General features: G+C 44.6%; 1 protein-coding gene across 12 annotated transcripts in view; it reads left to right on the plus strand.

The window, feature by feature from the left end:
* nfia (nuclear factor I/A) overlaps positions 1–16,605 on the plus strand; it is a 167,930-nt gene that overhangs the window by 121,755 nt on the left and 29,570 nt on the right. For all 12 annotated transcript variants that reach the window (XM_036553865.1, XM_036553873.1, XM_036553918.1 and 9 more), the window contains exons 3-4: positions 7,337–7,402; positions 13,339–13,413. In XM_036553865.1, the coding sequence (XP_036409758.1) occupies positions 7,337–7,402; positions 13,339–13,413 (141 nt within the window). The remainder of the gene's footprint in view (positions 1–7,336; positions 7,403–13,338; positions 13,414–16,605) is intronic.

Genomic DNA, 16,605 nt, shown 5'->3' on the forward strand with positions numbered 1-16,605 from the left:
TAGCTTGTTGCTTGCGGCGTGTGTTCCAGGCTTGGCAAGGGTCTCCCAGTCTGGGGTTGGCTCCAGACAGGGGCTGCGGCCAGGGACTTGTAGAGAGGGGGAGATCGAGAGGGAGAGAGAGAGAGTGAAAGAGAGGGAGCGAGAGAGCCGGCTGCCAAATTGAATCATACAGTTTTCTTTATTTGCTGCTGTCGTACCTCCAAGATCATGGACGTTTTCTATTTTCATTCTCGCAGAGGGAGAGGGCGAGAGGGGGGAGAAGGCAAGGGTTCCCTTCCCACAGAAATACGGTTTTGTGTCAGTGGCCAGTTTATAAGTCTGTACTCTCCGTGCCAGAGAAGGTGCAAATACTGAGCTCATGTTTATTTCATTATAGCAGATTTATTTACTCATTTGTCTCCGAGTGACTTATTTATGAGCAGAATCTTGAGTTTGTTTAAAATAGTAAATTAAATTAGACCAACGGTGGAGGGAGAAGAGAAAGTGCCCCTTATTATTCTTATTGTGCTTGATCATTTCCCAAGTCAGTAAACCCTCGGTGGAGCCTCTTTTGACCCGCGACCCAAAAGATTCGCTGTGTGTTTATCTTAAGCTGAGTGGGGTATGGGAAACGGCAGGAAGATGGAGATGGAGGGGGCAAGAGAGCCTCTGAAGAAGAACTGCTTCCCCCTGAAAGAAATTTGCTCCAGTGTGATCTCCATCTCAGAGTGAAGAGAAGTCAGTCTCACTTTCATTTTGAAGGGCAAGAGGTGGGATGGCATTACCTGGCCTCAGGGTCTGGTGTTGCGAAGGCTGTGCAGCTGTACAGGCGCTGTGAAAGCCCCAGAATACCCAGGATGCATTGCGGCAGTGTGTGTGCAGCTGGAGCCTGTCAGTGGTGCACACTGTTGACGGTGAATTACAGCACGCGCACACGGGTCCCTGTTCTCTTCCTCTGTGTCACCAGGGGGGTGGGCCTCACAGTACTCACCCAAATTAGATCTGTGGTGAATGACAATCAAACTGACAACACTTTTTTTGATTCAGTGCTGTGTCCTCAGACAGATCCTGCACTGGGTGGACATAAAAATTAGAGGAGGTCAAAAGGAAACATAGTTCTTATTGGATCACACAGGCACTGCACAAGCCTCCTGAGTGGTGAATGTCATACAGTACACTGTTGTTGTTTTTGTTTTTTGTTTGGTTGGATATTTCATTTGGGTTTTATGGATCTAAAACAGTCTGGCCTTCCTAATGTGTCAGTATGAGGGCAAGCCCTGTTATCTCCTCTTTGTGCTATTTCCATGGTGACAAAGAAACAGCAGACAAAGACAGGAAGTGTTGTGTTTGGACTTGTGGAAGCATTGATCGAACAATATCCCTTAATTATTTTTACTGTAGTACATGTGGGATGGGCTCATTACTGCAGCCAGCACATGCATACGTTATACGTCTGTATTTCTCCTTTACTGTAATGGTGCAAAGAAAGGTTTATGAGTTTGGTGTCTTGTGCTGTGTGCTGTACACATTCCATTACATATTCCGAGTCACATTCACACTATCTCTCTCTCTCTGTCTTTCTCTCTCACACTCACACTCACACACACACATACCCTCACACACACACACACACACACACTTGACCCCCTCTCCCTCTCTCTATTTCTCCCCATCAGGGCTACAGGAGGTCACAGTACACATTAGATCCTTGACAGCTTCAACCTCTCTCTCACAGCCCAGCTATTTAGATAGAGAGAGGGGGAGAGTGAGAGAGAGCAGGAGAGAGTAAATTGAAAGCGGCCCCAGGGCTGTATATTTCACTGCATCCCAGGGGAATGATGGGATTCTGCTTCCTTTAGCCTTGCTGGGAAAAGGCCAAGAACTTTTTTTTTCTGCTCTGCCTCCTTTTTCCACTCTTTCCTAGAAATTGCGGTTCATACCAGGGGAGCCGGCATGTAGGAGAGGGGAGCAGGACAGAGAAGAGAGTGTCTCTCTGAGCGGCCTGCCCATGCGCTCGGGACTTTGACTTTTCCCACAGATTCCTTGTAAACGTGCCGGGCAGAGGCGGCTCGGAGTCAGCGCTCTGCTCCCTGCCTCGCTCACTGCATTGTTCCTCCGCCATTTGTCAGAGCGCCTTTCCCACTGCACGGCTCTTTGTTACTGTCTGTGAGAGAGAGAGGGAGTAGAGGGTGACCCATCACCGAAACGAGAGAAAGAGAGAAACTGGAGAGAGGGATGGGAACGTGTATAAGGCTGAAAGCTAAAAACTGAATTCTTTTAAACCCTTGTCCCCAAAAGTGCTTTTTTAGTTTCACGTGCAAACAGCTGATTTGGACTTGAAGAATAAGTTTTTCTCAAGCAAAATACACTTAAGACTGGTAACTATGACATGTATGAATGTGACTGGCCTCTGAATTGGTCCAATCATATTGCACATATGGCTTCAGTGTGGAATGTGCAAGATATAATGTGTGAAATAATACCACTCTCAGTTTCCTGTGTCTCCAGTACAAACTTGCCAAATGTTGTGTCTGCTTATACAATGCAGTGAAAATAGCTTGTGGTTAGGCATCACTGTTCTCCATGGCATGTGACAATGATATCACATTCTGAAACCTTGGGAGTGAACATGCGTAGAATATTTATGGCATATTTTGTGTTCAGGTTCTTTTGCCTATTTTTCCTATTTTCTGCATATCTATGGGCTCTACAGCAACTCATTTTCATGATTCTCATTACACCTTCTGCACTGCACAAGTAACAAGTAAAAGTCATTTACTAAGCCATTTGTGAAAGGTGTTGTTTAGGTGCTATGTTTTGCCAACTCACAGGGCAAAGTTTGTGGATACAGGTGTAAGTGAAAAAGAAAAAGCTGAAGTTAAGGCTGTGGCCATGAGCTGAGAACTGCAGCGGCAGCTCAGTAGATCTCTTGTGGCCAAAGTGGACAGCACTCTTTGGAACTGGCCATGCAGCCGGGGGGCGGGGACTGAGGTGGAGAACACTCCGCCTCCGTGTCACAGGCTTCTTCCGATGGACATGTTCACTGACTGCACTTATGTCAACAGCACCTTCCTAGTTCGGCTTCTGTCTTGGACCGTGAGACCGTGGTGTCGCCATTAGGACCAGAGGAATAGACACCGCAAGGCCTCTGTGTCGTTGGCTCCAGGGCAGCCGCACTGGTGTTTGGAACTCCGAAGGCAAGCCTGCTGCGTGCCCTTGTGTGCTCCCTTCTGGGTGCCTGCTTCATTTGCGTCTTCCGCGGACTCACATATATACATGTGTTTATTTAAAGGACAGGCAGCATCCACAAATAGCAGCTGTAATTATATCCTTTTTTGTCCCTGTTTCCTGCCCCTCTGAAAAAAAGAACATTTCTGTAAACAGCATACATTTGTGAAAGCAAAGAGGAGCAACAGGCCCGTGATACTCTGATCTATAGATGAGAAGCAGAAGGGCCCTCCTGGTGGGGGAATTGTATAAACACTCCACTTATTTAATATGGAGTGACGTAAAACAGAGAGGAGAGGTCAAGGTTACTTAAACACAGGACAGAGGCAAAGCGCACGGAAATAAACTTGCCCAGGCTCCCCCGATCCCCCGCTCAAAGCAACAGGAGAAGCGAAGAGATATGAGTTAGTGATGAAGACTGAGTGTGAACGCCGTGACCCCACGCTCGGAGGATTTCTGTGAAATGCCGTAACACGGGTGCTGTCTGTGTTTACTCAGGAATGGGCTTGGCGAGGGACAATGATACCTGACGCGCCAGGAGGAATGTTTATTTTCTAGAATTAAGACAATGAATTTATTTGATCAGTCTGTCCTCGTCGCTTCCTCTCTTTGTTTATGTATTTATCTTCATTTGTTTTATTTAGTGTCTGTTTCACTCGTAGAACAATTTCACTCTCTGTTTAGGAGCAGGCCCGTGGCTTTCTGCACTTTAAAATATCTGAGTCTCTGATGTTTGCTGAGTGGCTTGGTGTAGAAATGTACTTCCTCTACGCCATTTTGGAGGAGCTGACAGGTATGCCAATTCTAATCGGTCGGTCTGAGAATGTGCAACATTTTTCAAAGTCTGGCAAAAAAGAAAGAAAAAAACGCAGAAGACGATACTTGTGAAGACAATAAGCCGATCCCTCTTGCTTCACCTTTTATTGAGGGCCCAGAAAGGCGCGTTTGTATTTCTAAATTAAGTTTCTCCCTTCTTTTATTGGGCTGCGTGTTCCTGAGCCCAGTGTGTAAAGGCCCTTTTGAAAGCAGGGTTTTAACACACAATTGGATTACAGCGAGGCACTTGGTGAGAGAGCGGCAGGCCGAGGCAGAGACCTGGGAGAAGTACAGATGGTTCTGTGCATGCATAATGAAGCAGGCCAGGCGGAGTCCCCCCAACTCGCCGCCAGAGTCGCGCTGCAGAGAGAGAGAGAGGGCCTGAGAGCTGGAGGCCAGGGCACTGCTCAGCCCGTGATAGAATGCAACTCTTGCATTCGACCTTTTAGCACTTACCAGAACTCATTGCATCGTTTCTTTAGAAAATAGTGTAATCAACACTGCTACTGTTTCTCTTCTACACATAATTTTATGGTGCAATTGCATGAAGTATTTTCATTTTAAAAGTTCAGAGGCCTTGCGGATGGCTTCTTCAGTCCCTGGCCATACTGGAATTTTTATGATGAAACGCCATTAAAGAGATGCTGTGAGGTACTGGCCATGTGTTAAACGGATGTACTGTCCGTGGAAAATACTGTACAATGTATATCCGGCTTCTCTATAGCACGAGGTAAATTCATATCCCATGAGCCACTCAGACATTGACCTGGTTTCCATTCATTACTGATTAAGTTCTTTAGATTACAAATAGTCAACTTACAAATAGTCATGTTTACTGTATGTCTGAAGTTTTGAACTTCTTCATTATTTGTGACATTGCATCCTCATAATTATAACTATAATGAATTAATTGCAGGATCGTTTCTTCATTGATCTTCTACAAGTTCCAGTTACTGATCCTTTAGATTAGGCTTCACAAAAACTGTGAGGGACTTAGAAACATGGATTCTACTAAAATGGACCAAAAAAAAGTGAAAACTTCTTTTTCCAGGTTCCTGTCATTATCCATCCCCCTCCCCTGTCCTTTTGCTTTTCTTCTAACAATGAGGGAACTAAATTAGATGTAGACGGGACCATTACTTTATCGCCTTTCAGAGAGTGTAGCTGAAAGAGGGGGTTGGTATGGGCTTGTATGGGGGATAAGTGTTTGAATGGGCTTGTTTGTGCCGGGCGTTTTGTTGTTTGTTGTTTAGTGTAGGTTTTTTTGTTGTTTTTGGACGCAGGTTTTTTTCTCTCTCTCTGAGGGCCCTCAACGGGGGGTAAATGCAGGTGTGACACACAGAGTCTGGGTCTCACGCCTCATTTGCATATTTAATTAGCGAGGGGAACTGGGTGAGAGCACTTCGTTGAGGGGGCAATGCCAGACTGTGTGAAAATACCCCCTCACACACACCCATTGCCCCCCCTCCCCTCCTCCAAACACCCCGCTTTCAAATATCTCTTTGCTGTTGCTGGGGGGACTTTTTGTTCCCTAGTCTCCAGATTGCCTTTGTTTTAAGCTGTTGATGCAGACTGCAACGCTGAGCAGAATGCAAACAAGTCTCTAAATTGTTTACTTTGTCTGCAAGGGGAAGGGATGGCCAAACTTTTTGTGTACCTCAAGTTACGCTATAGCTACTTTTTGTTCATGTTTGGCGCCTTGTTTTTTTTTTTTGCCTCTTTTTCGTTAAGTTTTTCTCGTCACGTCTGTGTAGTGCAGTTTCTTGTCGGGCGCTTGCATTGGTTTATAGGTAATGGAATGTTGTGCTCTTTTGGGAAGAAAGGGAACAATGGAGTTGTCCGGTAGCACTTGAATATAAAAATGCTTTGGTTAGAGATCAAAATTCTGTGTGAAACCTGCTGGAAGCTTTGGGCTTGGTCTGTTTTTATTTTCTCAATTATCACACAAAGAGCAGAAAAAAATATAACAATGTCACCAAAATGCATACATGTGTTTCAGTGTACAAAACCCAGTTTTGTAAATACCTCAGTGTACGTTGAGAATCAGACTCTGCTTGTAAGTTCACCACCTTCGTTTTGTCAGGCTGTAAGGTTTGAGTCATAAGAGAGTAAGTGTCAGACTCTGGGTTTGTGTGGATATAGGTAATATTTCTCCTACTCCAGCAATTTTATCCGCAGTGTAAGATCAATACCTGCACAGCATCTAATCATCCACTAGGTATGTTCTTTTTGCGGCTTTGGCAGCAGTGCTTTGAAAGAGAGACAAACAGGGACAAAACTTATTTACGGTCTTAATGCATGTTTCCTTGTCATGGCTTTCACAGCTAATGATATTGTTAAGCAGTGCCTATGGAGCATTTTCCCCAGGTTTACATGCTGCTTTTATGAGGAATTCAGAAGGCAAGGGTTTCAGGCTTTTTCCAGGCATTGATTTTCATAAGCACTTGCTACCTTTTCCAGTCACACATTTTAGCTTGAAGCACACAAATGAAACTGAGTTACACTCTGACAGAAGTCTTGGATTCCCGTATGCACACAGTGTAGAATCACAGTACACAATACACAACCCCCCACCAGGATACAATCGTAGATTACTGTATATTTCCACACTGCTGTTGGGGTAACTCTGAGTGCGAGAGTATAAGGTTCATTACCCTCTAATCCAAGGACAGCTGATTCCAGGAAATCCAAGTGAGGACTGTTTCAAACTTACTGATATATAGGCACATTGTTAATATCATTGACCTAGGAGAGGGAGGAGGAGAGAGACTGAGAGGAGTCAAAGAGAAAAATACCTGCTTAACACTGATGTAAAACTCAACTATGTAAGCTTTGTATAGAATCATTGAGAAAAGGAGTGTTGAAGTTAAAGTGTGGTAGTATTTCTCCCTGCCATTCTGTCTTCACAGTAGTTTTGTGTTCCTGAGACTTACTGACTACACTTAAAGCATAAGGTGGAAACCCACCATAATTGATCTTGGAACAGTGTGCCCTCTTAAATGGAGACATGCGAATTGGATTTCACCTGAATGGCCAGCGCGGCGCAGGGCTTGGCAATACTACCGCTAGGTGATTCGAATGAGTGGGAGTGTGCGGTGACTCATTGTGGTATGCGGTTCTTCTACTGTATAGTGGTGGAATAAAATGACCTGCAGGGATTACAGTGAATCCCATTGGCCGCTGAAGCAATGAATACCATTTCTCGTTCTTACAGAGAATAGCATGTTGTGAAAATGGAAGTGGGTGACTTCCATTGTGTGTCTCTTCTGTGTGTATCAAAAACTCAGTGCACTTTCTTGTATTTTTTTTGCAGAATCAGGGCAGTCTGAAAGTCCAAACCAGCCTAGTGAAGCTGACATCAAGGACCAGCCAGAAAATGGTGAGTTTTGCTTCAATCCTGGTGGTACTGACTAAACCAGAATCCTTCTTGGAGGTAGCATAAAACAGGAGTGAGGAATTCTATTTGTCTAGACCTACAAGGTCAACTAATAACTAATCTCTTAATATATAATATATCTCTTGTATAATTGTAGTCATGGTATAGTAACAGTACACAGTAACATAGTACACTAGATATAAATCAAATGTTGATTGGAAAGTAACTCTAAAACCTGCAGAACCTGAGCCTCATAGAATGTAGAATGAACCATTCTTGACACAAGGAATAAAAAACCCTGGCATAATAAATATTTCATTTATTTTTGATTCTTGTGGGCATACTGCTCAACGCATGTTCTTCATTCACGGTTGCCATCTCTGAGCCTCTGCACCCCTTACCTACAGGTCGTACTGTGTTTTGGAGTGTTTCAGTATAGAGTGAAAACCAGTGTGAACATTCTGCCACTGTAAGCCAGAATTGAGAGATTACTCTAACAGGATTGTGTCTGTGAAGAAGTTTCAGTATGTGTGTGTATGGCAGGGATTAAGGAATAACCTCAAATCCATTGTTCATTCATTGGCCGTGTGGTAAAACAGAGCGTCGGTGCTCCATCGCTGCTTTCTTGGGTCTCAGCATTAAGCAGGCATTTCCCGATGTATGGGGTATGTGAAGGTACATCCTCACATGGCACTAAAAGTCTGCGTGGGAAAGGTGGGAAACGGTGGGGTGAGAAATCGAGAGGGTTCTGTCTTCGTCTTTGACTGAGTTAGAAATCCTTCATCTGCTTTGATTTATCCATCTTTGCCCGGCTGTTGTAGTTTGCATAAACGTTGCTGTAGATCAGCAAGATGTACAACACTACAAGTGAGGGATGGTGGCGGTCCTTCAGCAGGGACTGCAGCTTCTGTCTGGATCGTATTTGTGATCAAACACCAGAAAAAAAAGGAGTCCGACAAAGGAAAGTGATGCCCCTCCTACGCCCCGAACTGGGAAATGAAAACCATGCAGAAACTAAATTCATTATGCTGGGCATAATGTGATTGAAAAGCTGTTGTAACAGATTTATTTTGCTTTGGTAGTTTATAACCACAGTATTACTGGTTTTAGATTTTTCCAGATACAGCTCCCTCCACATCAAACAGGCCGCCGATTTCACGGTATTGAAAAGCTGGCTCTATCCCCTGGTAACTGTTCACACCAGACACTGACGCTGCCAATACGTCAGCAAATTACTTATATGGCACTGAAGCTGCTTTTAACCGTATGTGAAGTTTTCCGTGCATATATCAAAACAGACAAATACAGAGAAAGTTACTGGTGACCCACACATTGTCTTGGTTTTGATGAAAATGTTCTTCACATTAAACTGCTACAACACAAACACATGCAGGAAATAGAGGGATCTCTTGTTGTCTGTACACCTAGGCTGGTGCAGGAGGCTGGATCAAGCTGCAAGAAGGAAAAACGGCAAAAGTTTCTGCATATGCAGATTGATAGGTGTATTTTTGGACAAAAAAAACAGGTAGCAATGTCATTTGGGGTGTGCCATTCATCAACCTGATTTATCAGGTTTTACACAACAGCATATATGTCACACGAATGGCAGTGGTTCGCCAGCTCCATTCAAAGTGCAGCAATAGATAGCTGGAAGCAAGCTTTCCTAGGACCTCCAGAAGGCGTCAGCTAGATTGTATTAGCACACAGAGGCAGACAACTCCAATAGTGAGGCAAATCTGGTTATCTTTAGTGTGAGAAGTGTTTATGTCTGGTTGAGTCAAAGATATTATTTCCTTGCCTGTAAGTATGGCTTTCCCCTTGTTTGGCTGTTTCATTAAGACTAGTTGAAATAGACAGAGGACTTGTCATCTCTTCCCCTCACATATGTGACTGATCCCATCTACTCATCTGCACTCTCTCTCCTGTGGATGAACTGAAGGTCACCCATCTCGTGTGTCTCTCCTGTGCGAATACACACATAATCACTCCATAAATGCCTGTGTGATTTTATTTTTATTCATTTTATTTATTTATTTTTTTATGCAAACTCCATCTGCCGTCTGGCTGCGATTGCAGGATTAGATCCTCTGTCGACCCGGGGCTAGGCCAGGTCCACACACACACAGAGCTCTCTCTGTGTTCTCAGTTCTCTCAGACTGCTTGATCACACACTCTGCCTGGAGTCACCTGCTAGGCTGGGGGTTTCTACATACCATCAAGGAACATGCAAGTGTGCATTTTTATTGTTATGCCCAAAACATCACTCCAAAAAATGTGAACATCAGTGGCCATTTAGATAAGGTCTACCTTAAATAAATAAATACAATAAATGCTGCAGTAGTCTAATTAGAAAGACAGTTATTTTAGAGCAAGGCACTTGGTGAAAAGTAATTATACTAATTATTATTGTAGTTGTTGTTATCATGTACAGTTATTTAACAGATTGCAGTGCATGGGATAAAAATATCAAACAAAATGCTGAATAAAAAATACATTATACATTGAAAATACATTATGTAATTGGTCATATTTAAAAAAAAACAGACAGAAACAAGATTAGCTTAGTTAGTGTGGCTTTGGGTGCTCTTGGCAGTGTCAGGGAAGTGACAGTGCAGTCGCCTTCGGCCTAGTAACCGTCAAAGGATACATCCTGTTCAACTTGCAGTTGACCTGGCGGTCGCAGTGGAGTTCACGGTTAAGAGCAGGGGCTCACACATGCCCCCCCCACGTCTCCCACTTTCGCTCCCTCGCATCACCTACTGGCTCCTCTGTGCTCTGGCCTCCTCCCCGCCACTCCGCAGGCAGGAAAACACGGAGCGGAGTTTTTTTGTGTGTTGTTTTTCCTGGTAAACCCTGACCCTGGAGCTCTGTGGTACGTGCTCTTTCACAAAGCAGACTGGAGTCTTTCAGGGACAGGGGCTGTTTTTGCACACACTTCAGAAGCCCCGAGATAAGGCCAGAGGATATCCTTTTCTTTACACCCAGCTCTATCGCCGAGGAGGCATACAGGGACGCAGAGAAGCAGAAAGACGGCTCCCAGATCTGCAGCGGTGTGGTTTAGCAGATTGCAAAAACGTACATTTTTCTCTTTTCCTTTAATCCTATAACTTTATTGCCACCTGATTTACATTTGGGCATCGCCTTTGTTTGGCTCTACTTTCTTAGTCCAGGTTCTTGCAGTTCGGGTTTAAATGTCTGTGTTCCTAGGAAAAAGGAGCCATGTTGCTCCCCCCCCCTCCCCTTCTCCCATCACCTCAGTCTCTGGAACTGAGTGGTGGACACAGCTGGGAGTGATTATCCTTGTTGAGATATGGAAGCCCTCCCCCTTCCCTCGCCCCAGCCTCCCTATATGAGGCACCCATAGAAGTGCCCTCGCTGAACCTGGAGTGTATACGCTCTCTATAGCTGTGGTGACCGCGCTGCAGAGGGCTCAGGGCTCCATTGCGTCACTCGGCCGTTTTTCCCAGTAATTGTGCTGCTGGGGTCTGTGCTGTATTATTGTTGTGTCACAGTGTATACAGCTGCCTGGAAACTTTGACTTCTCTCTCTCCCTCTCTCGCACCCTCTCTCTCTCTCTCTCTCTTTCTCTCTCTCTCTCTCTCTCTCTCTCTCTCTCTCTCTCTCCCTCTCTCCCTCTCCCTCTCCCTCTCTCTCTCACCCCGTCTCCCTCTCTCCCTCTCTCTTACAAAGTCAGGGGCGTTTGTGCAGGTCTGCTCTCTGGGTCCACACAGTTTTTAGCTAATGTCAGCAGTTTCGCTCGCAATGAGCCGTAGATATTATCCGCCCTCTGTGCTGTGTGCTTTTTTATTTATTATTCCTCTGGTCCACATGCTATACGTCTCAAGATCCAGCAACAGTCACGGCTAAACTCATTTCTATTGTTGGTTTTATGGCGCTCTCGCCAGCGAACTGCAGAGAAGCGTTTTAATGGGTACATCACTTCTTTTCAAGATCTTTCTCTTTTATTTCATGAGAAAACGACAGTCAAGCACAGCCAAGACAGAGAGAGCAGGTTTTCTGAACTTGATTTCCCATCAGTTGGGAGGAACACACCCAGCTGTGTCTGCTATCCTATTTTAAACAAATTCATTACTATTATTTTCCTGATAAGTTCCTATCTAAAGGACGTTCATTAGGCAGTTGCGAAAGTATTTTGCTCAAGGTGCAGAAATACTGTGTAACTCACGCTTTTCTGAAAAACTTTAATGGATATTTATTGTGAAACTAAGGAAAATTTTCATTTTTATATATTTACTGCATTAGAATATCATTATTCATTTACATGTTATTGTTAAACATGTCAAACATAAGTAACTTGAATTACACGGTGCTAAAGGATTTAGACAATAAACATTTCTTTCTTTTCCCTCTGAATTAGTTTATTCAGGCTCAGTGTAAAGTGATGAGGGCAGAGTGGATTGTGGGTTTGCTAATTAAGCTCAGCATCTCACAAATATGTCAGTGTGGAGTGAGGAGGGGTGCATGGGAAAGGGGCAGAATTTGGGAGTGAAGCTTACTTGCCTACTGTTTTTTTGAATAGTGAATAAAACGGTTGTAAGTTTCAGGGTTGGGCCACAGATTGGCAGTAATCGCCTCTCTGAGACAGAACGTACCTTGAATTATGAACTATGGATCAGTAGGCACACCGATTTGGGCTGCAGAGAGCTGCACCCCCAAGAGTCCTCCATCCTATGTAGTTGACCACACCCGCTCAGTTTCCTGATTCCCTGTATTCAGCTCCCCACCACAATCTCTGGCCTCAGTCCCTTCTTTACTTTCTCCCATGTCTCCACTGACATGTTCACTGGGGTGCCGTCTGAGGAGAGTTCTCTGAGAGGACTGTGTCTCACTCTTACGCCCTACTGTGCTCTCACAGGTCAGGGCAGGGGGTCAGGGGTGAGGTCAGCTGAGGGTAGGGCGTGTGAGAGGTGTGAGTGGAGGGCGAGCTCCTGTGCTGGGAGAGCACCGATCTGCAGTCGGCTCAAAGAGCACCCAGGGGACCGTTCCCAGATGTGTCCCGCCCTGCCTGTCACCCTAAACCCCTTCCTCTCCTCCTCCTCTTCCCCAGTGGGACATGGAGCTCCCAATGTTTGTGTGTGTGTGTGTGTGTGTGTGTGCGTGCGCATGTGTGTGTGCACATGCATGCATGTGTTTTTTGTACCATAGTCTCTGAGGCACTTTTAGAAAAGTGTGTGTACTTCTGTCTCCTTATTATTCTTTGAATTAATTCCCCTGTTCTGGCCTCCCCTGTTGGACACAGGGATGGGTCTTAGTGCTAGCCTGGGCCAGGGATGTTCTGGCCCTGCAGAGCCACACTGTGCTTTGCTGCGAGGTTAAGGGGAGGTGCTTCTGAACACCCATGTTCCCCACAGCATTCTTTACAGCACAGCACCGAGTCACTGTGGCAATGGCACGTCCAACAGGGAGTCAGCAAGGAAGGAGTAACCTGCCCCAAACTCTCTTTGCAGTATATCCAGCCAATTGCAGGAGGCAATTTTGAACTGAGAGTGGTTAGTTAGGCTAAGACAGTGGCACAAAAAAAAAACACTTCAGTTTCTACCCCTCTCAATCCCCCATAATCCTCAGGGTCAAAGGCCCTGTGATTCTTTGTCTCTAGCTCTTTTCCAACTCTCCTCTGTCTGGTCGTGAATGTAGCCTTTTTGACAGTAACGTTCAGTCCATATAATTATATGTAGCTTCATTTTGGGCTCCAAATTGACAAAAGATATTTTAATCAGTAGTCGTGAAGGATGGACTTGTATGATCATGAAAGTCGGATTCATACAGGTTATTTAGAAAAATATGATCTATATGTGACATGATATATTTGTAAATAAGGAAAAGAAAATGTATAGTGTTCAGTCATTTTCTTCTTCATGGAAAAGGAAGTGCATTAACATGGCTTTCTACCTCTCTCTCTTGCTCTCTCGGTTTTGCAGGACACCTGGGCTTCCAGGACAGTTTCGTCACATCAGGTGTCTTCAGTGTCACAGAGCTGGTGCGAGTTTCACAGAGTAAGTTCCTCTTGTCTCCTTCCATCACATCCTCCACTATGCAGAGGAGGGAATACGCAAGCAGGTTTTTTATTAGATTGCAGATTCCCCATCAATATAGTCTGCTCAGTAATGCAATTTATGGAAGACAATACTGTGGTTCTCCACATAAACATGTTAAATGAACAGTGAAACCGAAGTCCATTAAAAAGCATAGGGACTGACACTTCCCTGTGTAGAAGATATATGTTTAATCGCTCGCATATAGTAAGTTCATAATTTTGATATATTAAACAGAATCAATAACATTTTTTCTCTCTAGATTTAAACAAAATGAAAAGGTTGCTTCTCTCTGTCACTTACATAATCTTCATTCTCAGTTAGATTCAAACTGTTGGCATCTCCTCTATCAGGTAAGTGCCGGATGGCACTAAGAGTATTACTAGCCCATCCACTTAGGTTCACGTCTGCTGCGTCCCGTTGCATTACCGCAAAGCCAAACTGGAAAAGTGGGGATTATCCCGCTGTGTGCCACATGCTGTTTCAACATTGCTTCTAATGCTCAACAGAAAAATACACATCAATTAATGCACGCACACGTGCACGTATGCACACACACACAGGCACGCATTTCACTAGGAGTTGTGAGTGCTCTTCATGGAAAGATAAGTGTGTTTTTGTACCCTCGTTACCGCTGTATAGTCGCTCAGTCTTTTTGCAGAAGCACCTGTGAAAAGTCGCTTTTGACAAAGTGATTGGAACAACAATGCACGCCCCATTGTGCCTCGTGGACACAGGAGAGTGATGAAGAGGGACTGATGAAGGGTTTAGACAATGAGAGAGAAGAGGAAGGGGGGTTCAGGAGCACTCTGACTCGCTATTTCCATGGGCAAAGAAAGAGGGGAATAAAGAGGGGGCTCTAAGAAGAGAGCGGAGGAGAAACGTGACCTTTAAAAAGTGCAGACGTACACGGTGGAGAGTGACAGAGCGCAGCCCGATCCATACGGGCCTGTCGATACCCGCTAACAATAGCCGATTCAAACTGCCTGTCAGCACTCACAGGAGCCTTCTGATCAAAGGTGCATTGATCACGCAGCGCCGTGACCTAATCCTGGGCGGCGGCACCTCGCGCCGGAGGGAGAGGGGCGCCAGGGGGGCCCGGGCAGCCGCTCCACAGAGGTGGGCTCTCCACTGCCAGCACACAATGGCAGCATCTGGAGAGGGAACTTGTGTGGGGCGCTGTGGCCGGCAGGGCGACAGTGTGACAGAGACAAGGAAGGGGAGGAGCTGCAGGGGTGTAGGGGTGGGGGGTTGGATTGGTGTGGGGTTGGGGGGGGGTTTGGGGAGCGTGGTCCTTTAGGGGACCGGGAACGGGGGGGATATTAGTCCGATTAGCACAGCCAGCACAGTCCCGCATCAGAAGTCCTGGCATATGATTGTAACAAGATTAAGGAATATGCATAATTGATCCAGCTCTGCGAAGAGATCCGCTTTTATCCTAACATCTGTGACATGGAGGGAAGAAAGGGAGACGCTGGGTGGCATCTGCTGGATGGAGAATTCAAATCAAAAGTGTGTTTTTTTTAACTCCTCTTTCTATCCCCCTTCTTCTCACCATAGGCTAGTGACTGTTGGTCACCAGGGGGCTTCTGGGATTGGACTAGAGGGGTCGCAGGGCTATATTTTTGAATTTTAATGTTCGTGAGAGGAAGCGCCTCTCGTCTTTCCCCCTGTGCACTGCAGCTACATAACGTCCTTCCGCTCTCTCTGAACCTCCATTGTGTCACTGTACATCAGGTGGAACAGCACACAATAAACAGCTGGGCAGCTCCAGCTCTCTCTTTCCCTCTCCCTCAAACACCACAAACGCACTGTGACAGGAAAACTATTACAGATTTTTACAGGTATCATACCTCTCAAAACTGAATTGTGATTATTAGAATTACATTTCATCTTTTTAAAATTTCCTGACAGGTCTATATTGATTTGAATCCCTTCTTCAGAGGAGTTTTTTTTCTGAGAAGAGCCAGCTGTGGTTGATTTCTAATTCTGGAGAATATTAGCGTATAATGAGCAAAGCTTCATTGCAGGGTGGCTCTGCATTCACAGTGCACTCTGGTAATGTAGTTTATTAATATCCAGAGTGCAATGTTGGTGACCTGATAAAAACTACAAATCCAGTACACTTCTTCAGAGCGAGCCAACTCAGGTGTTTGATGATTTATGATTTATTTTAAGCTAAAACATTGAAGAAAATGGAAAGTTCCTTAAAAACCACAATATCTGGCTCTCACAGTCCCTTCCTGGGGTTGAAGAGGTCCAGACCTCTGCTGAATTTATATCCACTTAAATCAAGAGAATGGCCTTAAAGGTAGCAAAAGATTATTTGCTGCATAGGAACATCATCATTACTTTAGTTTTACAGGAATTCAATTAGGGGCTGACCAAATGTATTAGGAAATCTCTAAAATACAGATTGATTGGCAGGAGAAAACAATTAATGAGAATGTTACAGAAATATACATTAACTTGTGAATTTTAAAGGTAAGAAACAGCAAATTCTGAATATTGGATATATAGTTATTTTCCCTTTTGTTACTGTAAGCACAAATGAATCTCTATTTGTTTTTTAATAATTTAGAAGCTCACTAGATGTTTCTGGAAAGCTGATATGCAGAGTATTTTTCAATTACTCTGTTTCTGGTGGAGCTCAAAATCTCTTTCCCAAAGTTGAGATAGCTCAGTCTCCTAAATTCTGGGTAGTTTCACAATCATAATTTACAGGCCATTAATCATTGCATTGTTGATCTAAATGATTAAAGGGGCACACATTGGTAAACACACAGTTGAAAAATAAACCCAAGTGTACAGTCCATTTCTACCTTCTCTGTACACATTTAGCACATACATTCTGCCAGTAAAGTTTTGTTTGTATGGATTCTAAAACAGGATTTGCCTTTGTGTAGGAGATTAGAGCAGATCAGTGTATGCCTGTGCATGATTGTGTCCGTGCATGTGAGAGGGAGAGAGATAGGTAGGTGAAATTTGCCAGTGTGTGATTTATCTAAGTGAATGGGTGAGAGGATCAGTGTGAGATCAGACAGAGAGCGAGTGGGCTGCACGTGTGCAATCTGAGTGAATGAGGAGTGCCGTGCGACTGTGAGACGGACAGAGGGAAGGGACGTGTGCGTGTGATTTATTTAAGTGAATGGG

This window comes from Megalops cyprinoides, chromosome 2, assembly GCF_013368585.1.
Source record: "Megalops cyprinoides isolate fMegCyp1 chromosome 2, fMegCyp1.pri, whole genome shotgun sequence".
In the NCBI taxonomy this organism is placed as follows: Eukaryota; Metazoa; Chordata; class Actinopteri; order Elopiformes; family Megalopidae; genus Megalops; species Megalops cyprinoides.